This window comes from Camelus dromedarius, chromosome 6 (genome assembly GCF_036321535.1).
Source record: "Camelus dromedarius isolate mCamDro1 chromosome 6, mCamDro1.pat, whole genome shotgun sequence".
Lineage (NCBI taxonomy): Eukaryota > Metazoa > Chordata > Mammalia > Artiodactyla > Camelidae > Camelus > Camelus dromedarius.
In genome coordinates, this window is record NC_087441.1 from 37,497,078 (window position 1) to 37,521,610 (window position 24,533).

Consider the following 24,533-nt stretch of genomic DNA (forward strand, 5'->3'; position numbering starts at 1 on the left):
GCACTGAGCATTGAAAGAGTACCAATCCTCAAGGACACAGCCAGACACTTAGTGGCAAAATGATTACATCAACTCTCCCCAACCTTACCCCAGGAGGAAGCAATTTATCCTTACAGGAAGTATTTCCTATTCTGGGTATGTGCTTGGCTTCCTTGCTCATAGTGTATCTTTCAGGATTGTTATCTGAGAGCTCAGGTTAGTTTGGGGACAACATCCTGCATAGCTGAGAGTTGTCCTACAGGATGTTATATATGCACTGAGCCAGCGATTGATATATGGTGCTGTGGACTTGGCAGCTAGAATACAGGAGTCTGGAAACCAAGGAGGGGAAGTAGGAATGGCTCCTCTCACCATCATACCCAGTAACAGAAATACTTGCAGAATTTGCCCGTCCTATTCCTGCATCCTAAGGCTATTAGATTTAAGTCTTGGCTACTGCCGAGGATGGGAGGAAGGAAATCACTTATAGTATTGAACATAGTAAGAGTCTCACAACACCTATAGCTATGACTACCACCTGCTCACTTTGGTTCTTTATTCCAAAAGATCAGAAGTTAAGTAAAGACACTTTTTATATCAGCGGGGTAATTAATGTGATGGTCATGAACACCTAGGGTTGTTGCTAGATAATGGGGACAAGGAGGAGTATTTCTAGATCTCAGAAGATTCACTAGGATTCACCTTATTCTTCCATACCTGGTGATAGTACCAAATGAAAAATTATAGCACCCTGAGCCTGACATAAGCAAGGCTTAAACTTCTCAGAGATGAAGGCCTGGATCTCCCCACCAAGCAAATAACTTAGACCAGTAGCAGTGCTTGCTAAGGATAAAATCTAAAATGGGTGGTGGAGAAGGGACCTGATAAATATGTTATGATCTTTGGACCAGTTGCAGCAAGGGACATTTGCTTGCTACACAAACTCTCTTGCCTTAGAAGGAGTTACCTCTTGAGAATTAGCAGCTGGCCACAAACTTAAAGAACTAGGGACAGGATGAATTTTGTATAGGACAAAAATGGATCTGAAAGGTGTAAGTGATAGGCTGCTGCAGATACTTTTGTTGTCTGTTACTACTTCTTTTTATTTCAGCTGCAGAGGTGCTGGACAGTTCCTATACATGCCACAGTGGCCCCTCAAGTGCCTGCTGCATCTCTCTTCCTCACAGCTCTCCCCAAAGCCCTAAAAAGCTGAACATATACTGAATGATCAGACACACAGGGAAGTTAATTCCTCTGGGAGCCACTCTCAACCAAGGAGTGAAGGGAGACAGTAGATAAATGTGTCCGCCTTTTGTCCTCAGGAGGGAAAATGCTGACACACATTCTATACCATTCCTCAGAGAGTCCTTAGTGGGACTGAGTCCCAATTGATCAAAGTGTTAGCCAGATCAATAATATATCCTCTAATGGTTTTTCCTTCTTATCTCTTTCAGTTTCTCTGGCTCATGATCACCTACTGAATAAATTACCTGATTTAATCTCTGCTTTCAGAGGAACCCAAACAAAGCAGATTGATAAACCAGTTAGCTGCCGGTTGATCATGAAGTTTTTAGAAAGATTTGGCTTTGTTAGTAAAGGAAAAGCTAATAATATTTTTGGTGGAGGAAGTGAGGTCAACTAAAATTCAGAAACAAACATTTATTAAACATTATTATGGATTGTACATTTTAGAAGGTATTCAATACTATTTGCAGTTGACTGATGTGACAGATGAGTTTTCTGAACTCATGGGGAAGGAACAAAAAGTAAAGAGGGAAAAAGAGAAAGAAGCACATAGCAAGACATCAATGAATGACAGTCAAACTCATAGTGATGTCTACCAGTTTACAGCCATCTGGATTTATCTGTGCAGATCTACAATCTAATTTAGGATTATATGTGTACTATGCTTTGGGTGTGTTAGAAAGTAAAAGTGAAGGTTGGGACATGATTGATTTTTGGTATATCCAAATGAATATAACAAAATTATGTCCTAAAAATATGAGATAATTCATCATGTAATATGTGAGAAAGGTAAGAACCCTCAAGATCATTTAGTCAATGTCCTTGCTTTAAAGATGAAGAAGAAGAGGTGGCTTAGTGGCACAATCAGGCCTGGAGTATCAGGATACTGATACTGTTTCCATTTTACTTGGAACCTTGCAGCAAGAGAATTGTCATTTGAAAATGACAATTTGTTTAATGCAAAATATGTTCTGTCTTTGTGTGAAGTCTTGCACAGAGCTCGTGTGTTTATTGATTCCATTGGAGTCCAGTTGCTTGTACAGTCTCCACGGATTGAGTCCCTTATGCAATTAAGCCTTAATGCATCACCTTAGCTTAAGTCCCATTTAAGTGCTGAATGTTCCTAAGGGGCTTAACAATGCGATACAGAAGAGAAGAGAGCTAGAACTTTCCTTGGAGATCACCCAGCCACCTTCACTTGTCATGCATTTTTGTAGATATTTACTGCCATTCTCAATTGACTGTCTGATTTCATCTCTATGACTCTTCTGGCCCAAGTGGGAAGGAGGAAAAAAGATAAAAGGACATTTCCTCACTTCTTCCTTCTCTCAAAACTAAAATCCAGATGGTCTCTATAGCTAACCACAATCTCAAGTAGAAAATGACTGTTCCACCTCCACAAAGGAAGCATTCAATAAATGCCTGTTGGTTGATGGAACAGCATTCTCTAGTTGTTCTCTAGAATAGATTTCCCATAAGTAGCAAGGATATGTTTCATTGAAGAAATCAGTGTCCACTTTTTTTTTCTATTGTGGTAAAACATACATAACATAAAATTTACCATTGTAACCATTCTTTTTTTAAAGTTCTTTTTTTATTTTCTATTGAAGTATAGTCAATTTACAACGTTGTGTCAGTTTCTGGTGTATAGCAAAATGTTTCAATCATACATATACATACATATTAACCATTCTTAAGAGTACAATTCAGTGCATCAAATACATTTGCATTGTTGTACTTCTACCACCAGAACTTTATCATTCCAACCTGAAACTCCATGCCCATTGAAGAATAACTCCCCATTTCCACCTCCTTTCAGTCCTGGCAACCACCATCTTACTTTCTTTTTTATAACTGAGATATAATTGATGTATAACTTTTTACATATGTGAGATAGCATACTTCCTGTATCTGTGAATTTGACTACTCTAGGTACGTCATATAAATGGAATCGTACAGTATATTTCCCTTTGTGATTTACTTATTTCACTTAGCATAACGTCTTCAAAATTCAACCATCTTGTAGCATATCAGAATATCCTTTTTTAAGGATGAATAATATGCCTATATATAAATACATATGTATCTATATATCTACCACATTTTATTTATCCATTCATCTGTTGATATATACTTGGGTGGTTTCCACCTTTTGGCTACTGTTAATAATGCTCCTGTGAACATTGGTGTACAAATATTTACAAATATCTCTTTGAGTCTTTGCTTTCAATTATTTTGGATACATACCCAGAAGTGGAATTGCTAGATCATATGGTAATTCTAAGTTTCATTTCTCAAGGAACTGCCATACTGTTTTCTATAGCAGCTGCACCATTTAACATTCCTACTAGCAATGCACAAGGGCCCCAAATTCTTCATATAATACTTGTTACTTTCTGTTTTGTCTTGTTTGTTTTTATAATAACCATTCTAATGAGTGTGAAGCAGTATCTCATTGTGATTTTGATTTGCATTTCCCTAATGTGCTTACTGAGCATTGTATAAGTTCTTTGGAGAAATGTATATTCAAGTCCTCTGCCCATTTTTCAATTGGGTTGTTTTGTTGTTGTTATTGTTGAGTTGTAGGAGTTCTTCATACGTTCTGGATATTAATCCCTTATCAGATATATAATTTGCAAATATCTTCTCAAAGGGTTGTGTTTTTACCCTGTTGCTAATATCCTTTCATGCGCAAAAGTTTTAAATTTTGATGAAGTTCAATTTATCTGTTTTTTCTTTTGTTGCCAATGATTTTGGTCCACTAACTTTTGAGCACACATCTCAATCCTCATTTTAATTTTTAAGTTTAGGTACTGCTGTCTAGGGTTTCCCATGTCATCCATTTTTCAAAGTCACAAGAATTATGTTACTAAAATACAAATCTGATTATTTCATTCACCTGCTTAAAGCCCTTCAGTGGCTCATCATTGCCTTTAGAATAAAGCCCCAACCTCTCTATCAAGGCAAATAAGATCCTACTCCTGAATAATCCTGCTACATGCTCTGCTTCATGGAGTCCATGTCTACTACCTCTCTTCATCTGAAAACTTCATCCTTCAGGAATCCGGTCAGATATGACCTTTTTGCATGTGTGAAGCCTTTTCTGACACTCCAAGGCTGGGTTAAGGACCCCTTTTGTGAATTCCTTTAATCAACACTTACCACACTGTATCACATCTTATTACTTATCTGTCTTTTCCACTAGACGGCTAACTTCCTGAGAGCAGAGACTGACTCTTAGTCATCACTGCAGCCTTAGCATCTAACGCAACACCTGGCACAAAATATGGCATTTGAGAAATATTTCTGCATAAATCATCTCATGAGAGAAACAGGTACTAAATAAAGATTTCTTGCCTAACTAGCTTTTCCTGTTTTCTCTCCTATTGCACAACTCCTTTACTGGATTTTTAAAAAATGAGATTCTGGGTGATGGGATTCTGTATGTATTATATTACTCTTTGTTTCTGTGTGTTACTTATAATTAAGCAGAATTCTTTATCTTGTTTTATCCCACTGTGGTCAGGTAAAACTATTAAATTCACGGAATGACACGGGGTGTCTATTGAGCAGAGTATTTGGGAAAAGGCTCTTGTTGGGCTATGCTGTGTAGTGATGGCAGGAACTCACGAGGTTCAGAGTGAATTGCCAGTGGGCCACTTCTAACTCCGGAGTTCGAGCTGGAAGGGACAGATAACACTGTCCTTTCAGAGGAGGCACTTGAGGGATGAACTAGTTGTCACTCAGCTGAGGCTACACGTTGCTCTTATTTCCAGTCCTATATTTTTCCCACTATATCATAGAGACAAAAACACTTTCTTTGTCCCTGTCAAGACTTAGCTATAAAAATTCAGGGGAACTTAGGGAGCTTTTTGAGCATACACTTCTGCGTAGACTGTAAAGGACTTGAGAGTTCTAAAATGATTGTGAATCTTCCATGCCTAGAATTTGATGAAATAACACTAGCTCCTAATTCTCTAATTTCATTTGATCATTAGTTTTTAAGAAGGGAGCAAAATTTGCACGATGTTTGTTTCTGGCCATCTGCTCCATTCAGAACCTTGGAACTAGACAACTTATTTTCTGAAAGTTCTATTAGAGGGAAGTCTGAGTACCTAGCATCTGGGAAAAGAGGTAACCAATTTTGAGCTTCCTTTCTGGAATTCCAACAGTTCTGGAAGTATTTCAAGTTCCTATTCAATCTTCACCTTGCTGATTTAGATTTTGTCACAATCAAGTACTTTATGTCAATATGGCCCCCAGTGGGATTTGGTAATAAGCTCAGATTTATAGGATGGTTAGTTGCATCCTAAAGAAAAACTACTTATTATAACATGAGAGGATTCAATCCTGCAAAACTGCATGAAAATAGATTTCTAAAAAATAGGCACAAATCTGTATTTTTAAAGTTTGTGTTAAGAATGCCCTAAAATGATCTCAACACAGGATACATATTAAAAATAGTAATAGTAATTTGACTCGCAGGTGTAGAGATGTTAGCAGAAAAATAGTAGGAAATAAACACATTTAGTTAGGTGAAAAGAAGAAAAATAGTACGAAATAGATACATTTAGTTCGATGAAAATGCGTAAGTAATGACACATTTTGGCCCAGCCCCAAATCCTTAAGGAGCTGACATCTTGTTCCAGCTTGTTTTCTCCCTTTACTTCTAGTTGGCTAGATTTCATATATAATGGCCTGTGGTTCCACTAGACTGGTGCAATGCTGTATCAATTGACTGATGAGGTGTGTACACTCAGCACGTACTTAACGTTGAATGAGGGACAGTCCCTGGCACGTAGTAGGTCCGCTTAAGGCGTTAACAATCATACTTGTGTGAGTTTGGAAGGAAGGGTCAGGGTAAGGGTTATCTGACTCTCCGTGACTTCATTACCCACGTCTCAGGTGCTGAGGCCAACGTTGGGAGGGAGCTGGATGTGAATTTGCCGCTCTTCTTGGGGAAGAGCCACTTGGGCCCAGCGCACGTGAAGATGCACGTGGAAAGGCTCAGTAAATCAGCACGCGTTCTACAAGCCGAACGTGACCACAGCCTCATCTTCCCTAGCATGCGCGGCACACAGGCTTTACCACCGTCTGGCGGGGCCTCGCGGGTCCCCGCCGCAGGGAAAGCCTCCGGCGGCTGCGGGCCCTCGGAGAAGCGCCCGCACTGGCTGCGGGGCTGCTGGGCTGCGGGGCCGGAGGCGGCGGCGGCGGCGGCGGCGCGGGGCGGAGCTTGGCTGCGGGGAAATGACGTCGTCGTCCCCGCGCGCTCCGCGGGCCGCGCGCCCTGGTAACGGCGGCTCCGCGGCTCCCGCGTCCTCCTCCGCGTCCCCGCCTCCTCCCGCAGCAGCCCGCGTCGTCTCCTCCTCCCGCAGCAGTCACGGCGGCGGCCGTCAGGCTGGGTCTTGGTACGCGGTAGGAACGGGACCTGCGGGGCCAGGCTGCCCACGACGCCCCCGCCGAGCGCGAGCTGAAGAGCGGGCGACAGCGGATCGGGCCCCGGGCCGCCGCCACCGGACTCTGCCCCGCGCCGGTGTAGCCCGCGGCTTCGGGCCGGCGGGGCCGCCCCGTCCCTGGACGGCGGTGACCGGGGGACGGCGGGCGGGTGGGCGCGGGCGGCCGCGGCTGGCGGGCGCCGGGTGTCGGGTCCGGAAACGGCCGCCCGGGCTCCTACGTCCCAGCCGCCGTCGCTCGGCGGGCCGCCCCCCGAGCGTGGGGACCGCTGCCCCGGCCGGGGTCTGCCGGGAAGATGGCGACCCCGGGCATGAGCTGGCAGCAGCACTATTACGGCGCCTCGGCGGCCGGGACGGCCAAATTCGCGCCCTCGCCGGCCGCCGCGCAGCAGGCGGGGCACAGCGTGGACTACAGCCAGGACATGCACCTGAAAATGAGCAAGAAGATCGCCCAGCTCACCAAGGTAAGGGCGCGGCTGCGGGATCGGCGCCGCGGAGACCCCGTGCGAGCCGCGCCGGGCCCGCCTGCCCGGCCCACCTGCCGGCCTGGGAGGTTACGCACAGTTGAAGGGGGCTGGTTCTGGGGAAGCAACAACCAGAGACGTACCTCCAAGAATCGTTCAAACTTCGGTGCAACGCTAGTTAATTTAAACTAAACAGGTCGACGGCATGGCTAGGTTTATGGGATTTGCACCCTGTTATCCTTCAGGGGTAAGTCAGCACAAAACAAATTAGGACAAATCTACGTTTATTGCACTATAATAAATCACTTTAGTTTTGCTCTCGTGCATCTGCCAAGACTTCAGGAGGCTTTACACTACAGTACTGTAGAGTACAGTACCGTATTTACCCAACACGAACCAGAATCTTCGGAATTCATTAGTATCTTGCCGGTTACGTAGTTAAGTGGAGAATAAACCTGAGCGGTGCAGGAGGGTAAAACATACCTTTCGTGCCATTTTGGGTATTCAATGAGTCATTCCTTATCCTGACAAAATGTCAAACAAGGCTTTTTAGATGAATCATGTGTGTGCATTTAGTTAAATGCTTCAGTCTACCAGAACAGAATTTGTAAAGAGCAAAGAGCCTGCAAATTTGGCCAGTTGTAGTTTAGGATGGTACTTGAACAGTGAGGTTTTTCTAGTTTAGTAAATGTTGATAAGGAGAAAGAGTTGGTATCTGTGGAGCAAGAGCAATTTAGATCCATTAAACTGCTCTGTTTAGATCTCAGGAGCAGCCTTGCCATACCCATTAAGTGAGAAGAAGTGATTCGTGGTTTTTGAAAGTAGAGGTGATAGAACGTAATGTGTTTAAGCTGAGTGGGCTAACCACTTGTTACGAGTGTTGGCACGTGAAGAGAGGCGGGCATTGTGAGGTTTGCTCCAGGATAACCTCTGAAGTCTTGACTCTTTCAACTCCCAAATTCGCCTTATATAATTGCATTACTAGTTGGCACTTTCGAGAGGGTCAGGCTAGACAATGTTGGAAGAGTGGAAAAGAAGGAAGAGGGATTGGAAAGGGACAGGAAGTAGGTAAAGATATTTTGGTGAAGAAATGTGATTGAGAGTAGAAACAAAAATAGCTGAAAGGACTGAGGGATGAGAGATCAAGTGGACGAGCAAAGGAAAAGGTGCAAGTGCGTAACCGTAAAACTCATCCAGGCAAAGAGCAAGGCAGCGTTTGGGGAAATTTTGCTTGGTAGTGGAACTGTGTACAGTTTAATAAAAGAAGTTTCTTTTCTCTTCAGTAAGCTGCTTTTCTTTTTACTTAAGCTTTTTTTCAGATTTCCTGTTCTTTTATCAGGAACAAAAATTCAGCACAACCGTTGAAGGTGGGAGTATGAATAGAAGTTGCAATCGCTTTTTCTCTTTATACTGCCCACCTCAAATCTAACGAAGCAGAAGGCTGCCCTCAGGCCTGCGCTCTCATTACAGCTTGCGTGCTACAGCTAATCTTTACTGAGTATTGCTTGCACTCTGATTTAGTGTTTGTAGTTACAATCTCTAAACGCTCACACCACTGCTTCTGCTCAGTGCCTCAGACGTTTAATCCTTTATACTGGAGTTTCTCAACCTTGGTACAGCTGACATTTTAGACTGTTGGGAGCAGGCAGGGCTGTCCTGTGCATTGTAGGATGTTTAGCACTGTCCCCGGTGCTACCTGGTAGGTTCCATGCACCCACAATTGTGGCGATAAACATGTCTCCAGGCATTGCCTGATATCCTGGGAAGGGGTGGGCAGGGATCATTCCAAGTGGAGAACCACTGATTTACACTGAAATATCCCACCCCTGTCTCTTGCCTTTATTACTAAGACAAGACAGGAGAATGAAACAGTGTGATATTAGGACTCTATTTCAGCCAACAACCTTCAGTTTCTAAAACATACAATAAAACCTGCTTCCCTTAGGTAACAATTTGGAAACTGTCAATTTTATAGACACATATATTGTAAATACTGTACAATAAGAATGATATCATGAGGAATAATATTGCTTGTTAGAAACTTTACTGTTATCTGCTGTATAGAATTTTCACTCATGAGGAGTTTATTGATAAATTCACCTCAGTAGAGATATGTTAATAGAACTGTGGTTGAAACTTGGCAATAGCTCGTATTTCAAAGTTAGATATTATAAAGGTAACCAAAAATAGAATTTTATTTCTTTTAGAAGTGAGTCAACGGAACTCAACTCTTCAGCATCACAGTTAGCATGGCTTGGGGATCTGACACAGTCTTGAGTTAAAATTTGTACTTTACCACTTATTGGTAGTATGACCTTAGGCAAGTCATTAAACTCTGAGGCCCAGTTTCCTAACCTTTAGAAGAGACAAGATGATACTATAACTCTCTACTGTAGTAGGCGCTTAATTCAGGCTGTCACTGAGAAGAGCTACTATATGCCAACAAACAAAGTATTAGTAAAATATTGGATAGTATGTTTTTAAAATGCTCCTTTCTTTTAAAAATAAACCATTCTGCCTTAATAGCATTATGTGATATTGCATTTCTTTTGTGGGTTTTCTGCTAAATTCTTTAAAAGTGTGTATAGTAATTTTTCTTGTATTTGAATATCAGAGTTTAAAGTTTACACATTTGCTCTGTTTTTGTAAGTACAGTATTGAAAATACAATATGCAATTTTCAGAGATTTGGCTGACAATGAGAGAAGAAGGATGAAAGTAATCTACATAACTTTATACACAGTAACATATTTTTGACTAACTCAAAAGCAATCTCAGCTGCAGGCATGTTTGTTCAGATTCTGTTTCCTAAGGACCTAACATAGCAAGCCATCTTATGGAAAGGACACAGCAGTTCTTCAAGCTTCTTTTATGAACAGGCACTTTGCTAATTGTTATAGATACAGCAGGGAGCAAGGCAGTCTCTGCCTTTTAAAGTGAGTCTGTTATATTTCTGTTGCCCATGTCAAACTTTAACAGTTACTGTTAGAATCCTGAGTCACGTTGTGGCAGGTTTCTGGAATTGTTAATGACTGAGCTGTGTCAGGATAGGCAGAGAATCTGGATGGGCTGAGTTATGTTTTATAAGGTCACATTTGTGTACTTCTCTAGTCTCCACAGTGTTGACTCTTTAGTGCACTCAGTCGAAAAGCAGAACTTGTAGGATGAAATTATAAAACAGCTTTATTTTTGTCACTCACTGTCCTTTTCAGTTTACTCTGTGAGACTGTCTCATCCCCTGCCTGTGGATAAACTTAACTTTTCTGGTTGCTTTTAGATACTACAAATTATCCTTCAGTGACTAAGTCATACAAATCTCAATTTGATTATTAAAATGTCTAGTGCCAACAAATAAAAACCCCAAACCAAACCTGAGGTAAGGATGACGCTTCTCCCCTGTGCCCACTCCCTAGCTCTGCCTATTGCAAGGGGGAAGGGGGCATCATTGACCTTTTTTCTTCCGACTGAGCTTTTCTACTCCTCCTCCTTTGTCTTGCCACGCCTGGTTTCTGACCCCTCCCAAGTTGCACAAGGAGGAAGGGAAGAGAGGAAAGAAAAGCAGCAACTAACATTCGATGAGTGTCTGGTGATCTAGCGTCAGTGCTGTTGTAGACTTGGCAGATGTTTAAAGCTCTTTCTTTCACCTGTGGATCCTCCACCTCCCACTTCAGTTGCTCGCCTCACCTTGCTTGACAATGAGAATGCATCTGTGTTCTGGCTGGTGGTTTTCGTCTTCCTCAGCCTCTTGGATCTGGCAAGACCTTCATGTTCATTCTGCTGAGGTCTGTGCAAGCTCCACTTAAGCTCCTTGGATGGACCCAGATGATGTCATCCCAACTTGCTCTGTCTCTCTCTCTTGTAGGGCCTACATTGGTCCATGGGGAGCACTCATTCTTTGTCCAGACAGACTCTGGAAGTGGTCCCAGTTCAGCCATTTCTCTGCTGTTCTCACTGCCTCTTCATCCAGCTGCTTATCCTTAGAATCTCCAGGGATGAGTCAGGTTCCAGTTCAATATGTTCTTCAAAGTGATTGAGACACATATCAAGCTCTTCAGGTAGTCCCATCAAAGCCTTTCCTTTAGGCTTTAGGTGAGAGCAGGCATCCACCTCCATCCACCCTCCCTCTGGAAGGCAAGGGCACTTGTTCCTGTAGCCCTCCACAAGGAACTCTTCTCCAAACCCCCCTCTGTATTCTCCTTGAAGCTTCTCTCACTAGTGTCCAGGGTAGGAGATAACACACCTCAACACTTTAGACTGCCTCCTTTGGAAATTTTGAGAATGTTTTGACATCTGCTTTGAGATGTCGGTTGTCTGGTTGTCAGTAGAAACTTTCCTTTTAATATTTTGTAATGTTAGCTGCTCATCCAACACTTTAGTTGACTGTACTTTTGGTATAGTTTGGCCCAATTACCACTTACAGACATAACTAGTATAAGGTAGGGTATAAGTTTCCAAAGAGCAGGAACAGTTGCTTTGTGTTCTCTGCTTAGCATCAAACCCTTCTTAAAAGTCTTCTAATACCCAACTTATGTCTCTCCTCTTGAGAACTGCCCTGACCAACCTAGGCCCTTTTGGGTTTGCCTTACTCTGGATTACTCTAACATTTATTGTCTGTACTTCTATTAGATACTTAATAATATAAATTTGCGAACACTGCTTATTGTGTTTATAAATGTACTTTGTTTCTCACCTATAAAGATCATATATTTCATGTAACCTTAATATGAGTGCTTTGCATGCAGTATAAAAGCTTAATAAATAGTTATTGAAGATGATGATGTACCAAGTAATTTTAATATATAGTAGAGAAAATCAGTACATATTTTTCAGGAGTTGTATCTGCTACTCTCCAGGATTAATGCTAGGTCATTTCATCTAAGTTAAATTACTCTTAAATATTTACTGACTTCCCCTCAAACTGGTTCAAAAAGCTATATTATTTCATAATATACTTATTATTTTGATGCAAAAGTAAAAAAAAGCACTTTGTCTAAAATATAAATATTATCATTTCAAAAGGAAGGTAATTGATATACCAGATTCTTTAGCAAGTATGGAAAAATAGTGTTTTGATCATTTAATGTGAACTCTGCTTTGACTGCTATTGCTGATTGTGGTTATAGAATACCAAAACCAGTGAGATTTTCAGAAACAATCCTATTTTCTCTGTGTTAAATACAACTGATTTCTCACTAGTTGGTTTGTTTGAAGTACCTGGATTCTCTTTTATAGTAATACTCAGTTTTGGTTATGACTTGGGTTTTTTCAGCTGGGCACATCCAAATCTGGTATCTTTTTTCCCTCCTTTGTTATATTGCAGCTTTGTCATTCTATTATGCAGTTGCTTGGATGTAATCTTTTAGTGGTTTAGTGTAATCTTTGAGTGGTTTGAATTAATATCCTACATTTTACGATTGGGCACAAAAGCATGATATGCTGTTAATTGTCTAAAAACTTATAAAGGGATTGCCTTTAGAGTTAAAAGGTTTAGTAGAAGAAAACGTAGATTTTTATCAGCCAAACCCCCTCATTTTATAGGTATGGAAGTTGAGGGCCTAAAGTCATTTGAAGATTATACAGCTTGTCACTGGCAGAACTTGGACTTGAACCCAGGTCTCTGAAATAGGCTAGGAGAGGGGCAGCTATACTAGCAGGTCTCCTTTTCCTGTGTATGCCTTCCTTCCAGCTAATATCACTCACTCAGTTCCTCAGTTCAGGCCACGGAGATGTTTTTCCCCATATTGGAACCATGTTTTGCTCACTATCTGAATCATAGACTTGGTAAGAGTGAAACCAGCATGCCTCTCCCATACACTGCACAATTTCTGGGTACGTAGGTTGTGCAGTTTATAACTGTAGCTTTGGCAAATTTGTAACAGCTCTTTTTTTTTTTTTTTTTTTTTGTATTCTCAGATAAATGTCACAATATTTTCATGTTTCTATTAAGAGCTTTAGTCATTCCAGACTTAAAAAAATTCTTTAATTATATTGATTTACATACTGTCATACTTGGTGTCAAAGTTACTACTATGTGGTTACTTTAATGTTTTTCCTCTGACTGCTTACTTTGTTGACTGGATTGTTGCTTAGGTCCCATTCCTGAGGGCAGGGGGTTGGAACTTTTTCAGTCCCCCACCCCATCCCCTCTCTGTTTTGTTTGTTTGTTTAGGAAAATCTGTTGCTGTCTTCTAATTGCCAACCTCTTCAAAAGTAGTATGAAGGATAAGCATTCAGCAGAATGTGATTGAAGCGATTTGTTTATTTTAATTAATAAGTAAATTCCTATACTTTCTTAAAATTATGAGTATTTCTGAAAATTTTGTCTCTCTTAAATTTGAGATGAGAATGAAGAGTAACCTGGGTCTGTAAAGCCAGTTAGCTTCCACGTGACAACAGGAAGTAACAAGGTGGGGTGAGGAGCGGTAAAATACTGTGATTCTCCCCTTTCAGCTTAATTTATATGAGATTAAAAATTTTTTTAGCATTTGGATAAACTTGAATATTATGCTGTGAAATGTGATTGATGTGAATAATAGAAGTTCTTAATGCCATACTTATTTTTTCACCGCAGAAGGTTTCTGTCCTGCAGGCTACTCATAAATAAAAAGAACAGTAAGTCTGTTGGAACTAGTGCCCCCCACCCCTTTTGGGAGACAAACACCTGAAGAGAGATGGAAGAAAATTGCTAACTGAATTCAGGATATTTTTTTTTTGTAAATAAAAACCATGTTACAAATATGTGGGGGAAATATTACTATCAGGTTTATATTTTATATTTCAAGTGTGTAATCTGAGCCATAAAGGTTTTTCTTTTAGGTTGACCTCATAACTTAACAATCCTTTAAAATCTTTAGGAAAATAGTCTCTGACTGCCAATCAATTAATATATAAAAATGAATTTTGGAAACACCAGTCTTTGCAGGTTGAGGATCGCCAGTTGTAGTCAGTATTTTGGTATACTTAACATTTGAGACCAAAGCAAATATTTTAGAAAATAAACCTTTTATTTTTAGCTTCTAAACTACAACAGTGAGACCTCAAAACTTATTTCATTAATGATTACATATTTTTTTCAAACCAAAACTTTACCAAGAATGTATAAAAAGCAGTAAAGTTGAATACGAAAATTTTTTAGTCCTAGATCTTTTACTACTGTCATTTTGAGATATAAATGGAGGCTGAAACTCCCAAAGGACCTATTGTGGATGGAAAAACAAGACTTAGTGATCAACCATAATACTTGAGATTTGGATACTAGACTCAGCTACTGTGTACTACCTAATTTACTGTAAGGGAGATAGTATTTTAATGACTTATAGAAATTACTAATCTGTACTTCTTTATATGTACCATCTCTGTTTTAGGGTTTAAGAAGGTTTGGAAATAAACATTTGGTTCATAAAATACATTGCTAATATTTAAATTATCAACAAAATTGCAAATTTTAGTAAAACATTAGGATAAATTCCTTTTCACAGTTGTTGAAGAATGAATTATTTTAGTTAACTCAAGAGTTACCATAGGGATTAATGATTTTCCACCTTCCAAAATAATATACTTAGATTTAAATCACACCATTCATAAATTACATGGAGTCCTTTATCACTTCCAGATCCTTGTAGATAATCAGTATGTTTATAAGAGATTAGGCCAGACCTGTACTAATCTTGTGCCAAATGCTGAACTTTTATTTCTGAATAAATTCTGTTACTTTAATTTTCATTTGCCACTTCTCTCATATAAAATGAATTGCAAAATTTGACTATTTACATACTCTAGATATTAGACCTTCTGGTTGGAAAGATTTATTCTGTTGAATGTGTGTCTGCGTGTTCACAGGTATTTGCATCTTTCATTCTGTTTCTCCTTATGCACAGTTTAATAACAGAATCTCATTTCTTTCAAAAACATTTATAACCAAAATACTAAATAATATTCTGTTCTTATTCTTAGATCTTTTGCCCAGTGAACCGCTCTGTAAACAAAGTACAAATAATTTTGAGAGAAAGATATGTGTTTGTATGTGTGTAATACGACGGTCCACTCAGAGCCACAAGAGAAGATAGACTTAAATATGACTGGAATAGAGCACATAGAGCCATATGATTGCCAGACTTTTGTTGAATGCCTAGTCCGTGGAAGACACTGTGCTAGGCACTATTAATTAATACTATTAATTCACTGTTCCATTTTTAGATTATATATTTTTCTCACTTTTTCCTTATACATTTTTGTTTGGGGGGGGGTAATTATGTTTCCCTATAGACTTTTGAGAAAATGTGACCAGAATAAAGTAAATGAACATTTTAATCAAGAGAATACTTTTATCTGACAAATTTTAAATGTTTAATTATGGGCAGCTTTTTCTTTTTGATTTGTGCATTTTGGGTAGTATACCTGATTTTCTTAGATAAATAAACAATGCTAGTACCTTCCAACTCCTTAAATAAGATTTTTAAGAAAAATTTAAAGAATAATGTTGACACATTCTCTGGTTACAAATCTCTGTAATGACCAGGGATAAAGGGGGGTAAGGGAAATTTCAGTCTTCTGAATCCCAGGAGCTAATGGATATGTATTGGGGTTTGTGCTTTCGGTCTCTCGTGGGTGGGCCAGAGGACCACGTTCCCCGAGCCATTGGCCCAGGGAGGCAGCAGAGCCCACCATACCGGTCAGAGGTGTGGTTCAGTGGCTTAGATAGACCCCAGTTTGAATTTCTGCTTCACCATTTACCAGACTGTGACTTTTAGTGAGTGTTTTAATCTCTCAGAGCCTCAGCCGCCTCATCTGTATACAAATAAGAATAACAAAGCCTATCTCATAGAATTATTATAAAGGGTAAGAGAGATAATCTGTGTAGGAGAAGTCAATAAATCTCCATTTGTACCCACTCTCCAGGCCCCTCCCCCTTGCTTCAGTCTGCTGGCATCGTCTCTAGCAATTAAGTATGTTTTATGTGTATTTTCTCCTCTGGTGGAGATGTATTCCACATTTTTAGAGACCACAGCTATCAAAAGTAAAGGTTGAACAGAAAATAAAAGAGAGTTAATTTTCATTATTTAAGGTAGTTATGTTCTATCAAGTTATTCAAGGGACGTACAGGGTTATGTTTCTGACATCCTGTGGTTACGTTTTCATCAAGCCATCAATGTATAACCTTGTTTTAGGTGTATTTTTCTTTAACAACACCTTATTTAATACATACTGTTGATTCATTAACAGAGAACTTACAGCCAGCAGCACTATAACTCATGCTTGACTGAAGCCTAGCACACTGTAAGTGTTAGATTTTGAGGTTACATATACATTTGAGCAAGTACGTGAATTTGGAAGTAGGGAATCCACGAGTAATGAGGATCTACTGTGTCTAAAAATGAATGCAGAACTTTGCATCTGCTGTTTACCTTGGCCCTGCTCTGGTTTGTCAGATGTGTTACCACCCTAACCACCCTCACATGAGTGTGGGTTTGACTGTTATTATTTCCCTGAACACTCTCAGATGGGAGGGCTGGAAGGGATGGTGGGGGCAGGAGTACTCATCTTTTGTGCTAGTTGCCAGTCACCTAGCAGCCACCCTGCAATCATGAGCATAGGATAAAATTACAATCGATTCTCTCCTTGTTTGTGAATTGTAGTCTTCATAATCTCAACTGGGATCTACCACATTGCCCTGGGTCAAAAAAAGGAATAAAATGTTTGAATTATTCCATAGCATGGAGTGAACCTTTTCAGAATATAATATTGACTTATTTAAATTGAAACAAAAGCCTTGTTTTTTATACTCATTTGCTTAAAATGTTTACATTTACAGTTCCTTTCTTCCCAACACAAACTGTCAGTGTGGGAGTTGGTTTTGTTAAGACTTTGTACCTAAAGATAACTAGAAATCTTTTACTCCCTGAGACTGCAGAACATTTGGTTGTTAGTTTCTAGATTAACTTTATGTAACATACAGAAAACTCTTTAAAAACCATTTATTCAAATACAGAATGTTTGGTAGATATTTAGTCTTACTGGTTCTATTTTGATATGTATCTTCCTTAAATGACCTAGAAAATAAGCACTTTCATTGTTGATCATGGAGTATGTTCATATCAGTACACGCTTTCTTGTCTCAATCGCCTGGTGATGATTAAAAAATACTGGTGGGAAAGGAGCCCAGATAAGAGAACTCTGTGGTCATGAAGGCATCAGCAAAGTTTGACTGCAACCAAGCCTGTCACTTTAATATCGCTCTTCAGGGCTACGTGTCTTTAGCCTTCAATCCTGGGTCTGTCACCCTTGCTCTTTGTTTCATCTGTTTCTATTTCTGGATTGTGGAACTTTGCCAGAGAAAATTAGGGGACTGGATTGTGGCAGAATGATGCCATTCCCCCACTCCAAGACATACACGCCCTAATCCCTGGAACCTGTGAATATGTTACATTTTGTTCACAGGTATGATTAAGTTAAGGATCTTGACATGGAGAGATTATCCTTGATTATTTGGATGGGGCAAGTTTAATCACCAGGATTCTTCTGAGTGAAAGAGGGAGGCAGGGGAGTCAGTGTCAGAGTGATGGATGTGAGAAAGAGGGCTGCTCATGAGGTTGCAGTCAAGCTGAAGACTTGACTGGGGCTGGAGGCTCCACTTTGGAGTTGACTCATGTGTTGTTTGCCCAAGACCTTAGTGCCTCACAAGTGAGACTCTCTGTAACTGGTGATCCCAGGGAGTGGAGGGGAGAGAGACCAAGATGGAAGTTACAGTCTTTTCATAACATAATCTTAGAATGACATAGCATCGCCTTTGCAGTATTCTGTTGGTTACACAGACCAACCATGGTGTGATGGAGGAGGTGACTACACAAGGATTTGAATACCAGGAGACACAGACCATTAAGGGCCATTTTGGAGGCTGATTCCCCCCAAGAGGGAATCAGAATTGATTGAAGATGTTATAATGAGTTCAGAGAGTTTGAGATGGCCATGTATACCTAGGTAGAAATATTTAGCAAACATTTGGGTATGTGTCTTAAGCTACAGGGATAGAAATGAAATTTAAAAGTCATTAGCGTATAGGTGATTATTAAAATCATGAGTGTTTGGGGCCTTAAGCAGAACAGAAAACATTTAGAATAATTGCTGGGGGAAGAAGGAGAAAAGAGCTGACAAGATTAAAGTGAAAAGATCAGTGAGATGTGTGGCTGTCCTAAGAGGAAATTAAACGTGATGTCTGGTATCAATTGGAATGCTTTGCAGTTTTCTGCAAAGTCCTATGCTGTCCTATGGAGAGGACCACCATTGTTCAGCAAATGTAGGAGAGAAGGCATGGCATTAAAGGATTAATCCAAAGCCTGAGTTTTGCCTGATAGGTATAGTAGAACTGGGATTTAAGAGAATGAAGGAGCTTTGATAGAGTAAGTCGTGCAGTTAATCCACTCTTAGTTGTGTGCTACATAGGGAAGGAAGTGGGTTAAGATGAAGCTGATAGACAAAGGGAAATGTAGGAATTGAGAGGACCATCGGTGTGTGTGTGTAGATAATGCCCAGTGGCTGAGAGAGAATGCAAGGAGATGTAGCATGAGAGGGGACTAGAGTAAGACTTTTGAGGTAGAAGAAGTTATAACAAGATCCTGGGTACAGTCTTGAGAGTGCTTATAAGGGAGTGAGGTTCTTAGAGTTAGGAATTCCGAAAAACTTTTAGTCTGGTCTTTAGGATTCTACATCCATTTTTGAAATCTCCAAAGATAATGGCAGGGTTTGGATAGGAGGAAAATTTGTGAGTCCCAGGCCAAAATTTACTCTGAATGAGGGCAGCGACTTGGAGCCTGATTTGTTCCTCTGATAAGGCAGGTCAGGTGATAAAGTTAAGCAATAGGATGCAACGTAAAGCAAGAGGCATTTTTCATTATGGGGGAAGGATAATGGCTTGGCATGGCTAACGGCAAGTACCATTTTTAAGCAACCATTACATGCTATTTTCTTACAGTGTTTAATATAATTCTTACCATACCCTGTGAGGTTGATACGAGACTTGAGGAGGAAGTTGAGTATTAGAGAGGTTAAGTGACTAGCCCTAGGCTTTGCTACTGGAAGAGCTGGGATTTGAACCTTGGTCCGTCTGATTGTGTCATGTTGCTATTTTTAGAAAGCAGTGCTAGGCAGCAAGGTGAGTGCCTGCATCAGTTCCAGATCCCGTGTGTTTGGTGCAACATAAAGTCAGGTTTATTTTGGAAGGGAATCTGTGTCTTTGGTTGAGAGGGGTGGAGATGGGGTTCTGAGGATGTGGGAAATTTGTGTGTGTGTGTGTGTGTGTGTGTGTCTGGTTTGCTATTTAAATACCGACTCAAGGATTGCATAGAATACAGTAAGAAGAGGGGTCAGTGGTGAAGGAGCGAGGGAATGAGGATGGATCCTGGAATTTAACTTGTAGCTGTTTTGCAGTCATATGTCTAAATAAAGTGAAATATATGGCCTGATGATATAGAACCATCTTATACTTAAGTTTTTAAAAAATATCAACTAAAATTATAAGTATTTAACAGATGTTAAACAAGAGGCTAGAATTTTTAAGAAAAATGTGATGTGATGTTTTTAAGTGAATTATTTCACCAAGTTGTCTTTTTAAGTTGATTATTAATTTGTTTTGTACAAAATTTCTGGAGAGTTTGTCATCCTAAAAATAGTGAATAACATAAATAGAATTACCAGTATTCTCCTATTTACTAAATATATGGGATTTTTTTTTAGGTGGTCACCTTTTTATTGATTGATACCTAATCTTAAATCTGAAAATGACATTTTATAAAATCTAAACGTCTTTTAGAAAACTAGCATATAAGTTATTTAAGAAAAAAAGAGATTTGTGCTAAATATAGCCTCTGGAACTAACATCTCTGAGGTAGGGGACTTTGCCTGTTCTGCTTTATTCCTATATGGATACTCATTCAGCAGCCGTTTCGAAGTATCCAGTAAACACTGGACAGTGGGGGGGGACACGAATAAGCCAGGAGCACATCCTCCAGGAGCTCGCAGTCTGACAGGTATACGAGATGGAAATTACCTGAGACAAAGCGGTTTTTGTATTAAGTAAACCTGTTCTTGATGCTTAGTGTTAGACAAATCAGCAAGAACATCTGAGTCCTTTCACTTCCTCTGCTGAGCGCAAGATGGGAGGCAGAGGGGGACAGTCTTGTCCCCTGCATACCTGGTTACGATTTCTTACGAGGACTGTATCAATAACCAAAACCATTACACCAAAAAGTATGTTGTGCACTACTGTGTATCAGGCACTGTGTTAACCAGTTTACTTACATCACATTGTTTCATCATAACTTTATGAAGTAGGCATTATTCTCTTCACTTTACAGAAAAAAAACTGAGGCTTAGAGATGTTTAAAGTAACCTCCTCTCAGGTGTATAGTTGAAGTAAGAAGGCTAATCCTGGTTGCTTTTCTCTAATGTGTTTGGAATCCTATGTAAAATCCACAGTCTGCTGTGTTCAAATGGTAAGAGCAGAGCCCATCTTGGAAGCTTCGAGCCGGCTCGTTTTATCTTAATGCCCTGTCTCTGTCCCTGGACCCGGCTCCAAATACAGGCCCCCGGTCATCGGGCTTATCCTCAGGCAGTTGTGCCTTCTTTTCCCAGACACTTGTTGGGTTGTTATACTTGCTCTCTGGAACTCTCATTCTGTGCTCAACAAACTTCTCTGCAGCCACATCTCTTCATAAAATAATCTTATCTCCTTACTTTAATTGAAAACCTGGCTCCCTCCCAGGATACTGCCTCTCCTGCTGCTTTTGCAGGTCTGCACTACTTGTTCTCACACGTTTCATCAACCAGATACTCATAAAGAAAATGAAGTTCCATCAGGAAAACGAAGAGCTTGATTTTTTATGCTGTGATTTGTGAGTGACCAATTTATACTTATTAAATATAGTAGCAAGTTATAAAATAGGCTATATTTATAAAAATGCAGTGGTTTGAAGTGTTTGTATTAAGATTACTTATCAAACAAGAATAGTCCTTTTGTTGAAAACAGTAAAATGTGCTCTTCTGCCAAAATAATACTTGCGATGAGAGTAAATTATAAAATTCATAGCCAACTCTCATTAATAAAGCATTTAGAATGGTAAACATCTGAAGTACTGGTACAGTGCTTTGTTTATGATAAATGCTGTATAATTCTTATGCCTGACAGAATGTTTACTTATCATGGTTATAGTTGGGTGCACAGCATTTGCTTCAAGTAATTGTCTTTTGTCGTGACCTAATTCAAACACAGATTGGAATACAAGGGTGAAAAAAACTGAAATAATTCCAACAATTGGAGAGGATGCTAGAAAGAAGCTTTAAAAAAAACATAAGTTGGAGACCAAACCCTAGGAAATAGTTTTATTGGATATGATGGTTTCTGAAGTTGAACTGTCAAAATAAATGGGGAAATTAACAGTGGACATCTATTATTGGCCAAACAAAACAAAACAAAACAAAACAAAAGAAAGGAAATGGAAGTTCCAGTAAAGGGGAAGAAAATTATGGAATACAGTCATTAAAGTGAGGAGACAGCTGTGTTGCCTAAGCTACATTCCCGGTGTCTACTGCTGCCTTTCACACCGCCCCAAAACTTGTATAAAACAACAACCATCTTATTCTTATACATTCTTGGGTTAGGAATTCAAAGAAGAGACAGCGGGGATGGTTTGCTCCGCAGTGTCTGGATTTTCAGACAGGAGTGGCTTGATCAGAGGGAGCTGAGACAGCTGGGGTTGGAGGCTCCGCTTCCAGGATGACTTCTTTACTCACGTGGTGCCCAGACTGGGATGGCCTGAAGGCTGGGCTCACCTGGAGCAGTTGACTAGAGGACCTCCATGTCCTCTCCGCGTGGTGGGGGCTTTCACAGTGTGGTGGCTACTGGAGCCTCCAGAGACAGAAAGCTGCAAGGCTTCTACTGATCTAGGCTCGGAAGTCATTCAGTATCCCTTTTGCCACATTCTGTTGGTTACAAGTGAATCATTAAGGCCAGTGTAGATCTGAGAGGAGGAGAATTGGACTCTACTTCCTGATGGGGGAGTGGCCAGATCACACTGCAGAAGAGCATGTGGAATGGGAACTATTGTGACCATTTTTGAAAAATACAGTCTGCCAAAACTTACACATTTTGGAAGTAGAAGAGAACTTAACCCACATTTACAGCCTTTTCAGTGATTTGCCACAGACTTTTAAGGGGTTAAAAAAGAGAAAGAGTTGGTAACCTAATATGCATTATTGGAAAAGAGCTCTCACTGCCATTTTAAACACAAATATAGACTCTCCAGATTAGCAGAGACACTTCCCCTCTACATTAAACAAAATCATTATTCGATATATGGCAACAAGAAAGCTTTTTTATTGTAAGCATAGCAGAAGGTTAGAAAATACAATGGTGTGCACTTTGGATATTGTCACTGCTTAGCCATTTGCCAGTCTTACCCGATGAGACAATAACCAAGAAGAGCAAAATTTCAAGGCCTTTGGAGATTACTTCCAAGATTCTGGAACTTTGCTTCAGTGGTAATAAGTGTATTACGTGTATTTGAGCAGCAGTTTTTGTGGGTTTCAAGTCATACTACATTAATTTTTAACTGTATTGTAGAAGAAAATTTTCAATCTGTTATAGCTCTTATTTCTGTCCTCTTAGCCCTTTTGAGAAAAGGGCAGATGGTGGTACTCAATAAATAGTGTTGTGTCAGGAAGGAGGAAGCCCAAATCTTCAGCACACTGGAGAGTGCCCTCCACCTGGCTTATAGAGGACATAGTCCCATCTAGGGGATTTAAGGAGGTTAGCAATCTTGTGGCTCACATACTGAATATTTATGATAGCTGAGCTCTTTCTTTTTTATTTGTCTCTTGGCTCCATTTTGTCACAGTGTAAATGCTCAGCAAGTGTGAGTGCCCACATTTATATCACTTTGGAAAGGAAGGACGTTCTCTGTAGATTATATGAGTAACTTTAGCTTGGGAGATATTTAAAGATTTTAGTGACGGAGCTGATAAACTGTGTGGTAGGACTGTGATTCAGTGGCCAGTTACTTTGATGCCCAATGCCAAGTGATGCCCTTGAATAAGACAAGAGATATATTCTGGTAAGCATAAAATGTTGCTGTGGGATGGTAGAACCCTCAATTAATTTTAAGAAGCTTCTGTCCATTTTTAAGGCTGTCATCTATACCTGGATGTCTGCCATCACCTCAAGTACGACATGTACGAAATTGAATTAATCATCTTCTCCATCAGACATCTCCCACATGCCAGAGAATAAAGAAAGAAGCCAAAAACCTAGTTTCCTTTCTCAACTTGAGCATTTCTGTCTGACTGTACCTTCCCTTGAGAGTGAAACTCTGGGATTAAGTTTTCCTTTTTACCTTTTTTTTTTTTTGTTTCTTTCTATGATATCTCTTTTAGATTTTCCTTTTATTTGCATCCCCCCAGGTAGGAATTGGAGCAGACCCTATTTTTGTAGTCTCCTGACTTTCATGCTCTCCCTATTTAAATTTATTGTGCTTCTTAGAGCTATGGTACTGCTAATAAATGTAGTTCCCTGCATGAGTACTCATTCCTCTTTGTTGTTCACTAAACCAGATCTTAAATCCTCTGCATGGTTTTTGCTTATTTACGTATTCGTGGGGTAAGGGGTTTCCAGGGTTTAAGCAGCAATATTAGTTAGGTTTCTCTAGAGAGACATCAGAGCCAAATAGGATGTATGTTGTTAAACAAGGAGGCTATGAGACTGAGGAAGGAGGCTCTAATGCCATGGTGGCCTGGGTAAGCAAACCAAAATCTAAACCTGGAAATGCCTCAAGATTATGAAATCCAAACCTAAGGACAACCAGTCACAAAGAGCCAAGTAGGCTTTAAGCCATAGCCAGTCAGATAATTTGTTTGCTTTGTGTTCCCTGCACTCCCAATCACTTCCAGCTTGGTGCTGCCCAATTTGACTCAATTTTTGCTCAAAGTCTTAACATTTTAACTATGCCTCAGTTTATCTTTTAGCAATAGCTAATAGAATCTATAAATATGACTTATAAATTGGCTCACATAATTATGGAGGCTGAAAAGTCTCAACATCTGTAGTGAGCAAGCTGGAGACCCAGGGGAGCCCGGTCCCAGGGCAGGAGAAGACCCATGTTCCAATTCAGACGGAACGAAGAAGTTTCCTCCTCCTCAGCCTTTTTCATTCTGTTTAGATCTTCACTTGATGGGATGAGGCCACCCACATTAGGGAGGGCAGTCTGCTTTACTCTGTCGTCCAATTCAAATGTTAATCTCTGCAGAAACACCTCACAGACACACTCAGAATAATGTTCAGCCAAATGTCTGGGTACCCCAAGGCCTAGAGCTGACACACAAAATTAGCCATCACAGCCCTTCTGTTG

At 40.1% G+C, this 24,533-nt stretch overlaps 1 protein-coding gene across 4 annotated transcripts in view; it reads left to right on the forward strand.

Annotated features, from left to right (window-relative positions):
• Nucleotides 1–6,902: 6,902 nt before the first annotated feature.
• FAM184A (family with sequence similarity 184 member A) overlaps nt 6,903–24,533 on the forward strand; it is an 88,492-nt gene continuing 70,861 nt past the window's right edge. For 3 of the 4 annotated variants that reach the window (XM_031456229.2, XM_031456228.2, XM_064486734.1), the window contains exon 1: nt 6,903–7,141. In XM_031456229.2, coding sequence (XP_031312089.1) covers nt 6,974–7,141 — 168 coding nt within the window. In that variant the 5' untranslated portion in view covers nt 6,903–6,973. The remainder of the gene's footprint in view (nt 7,142–24,533) is intronic. The other variant, XM_031456227.2, reaches the window with a different exon arrangement.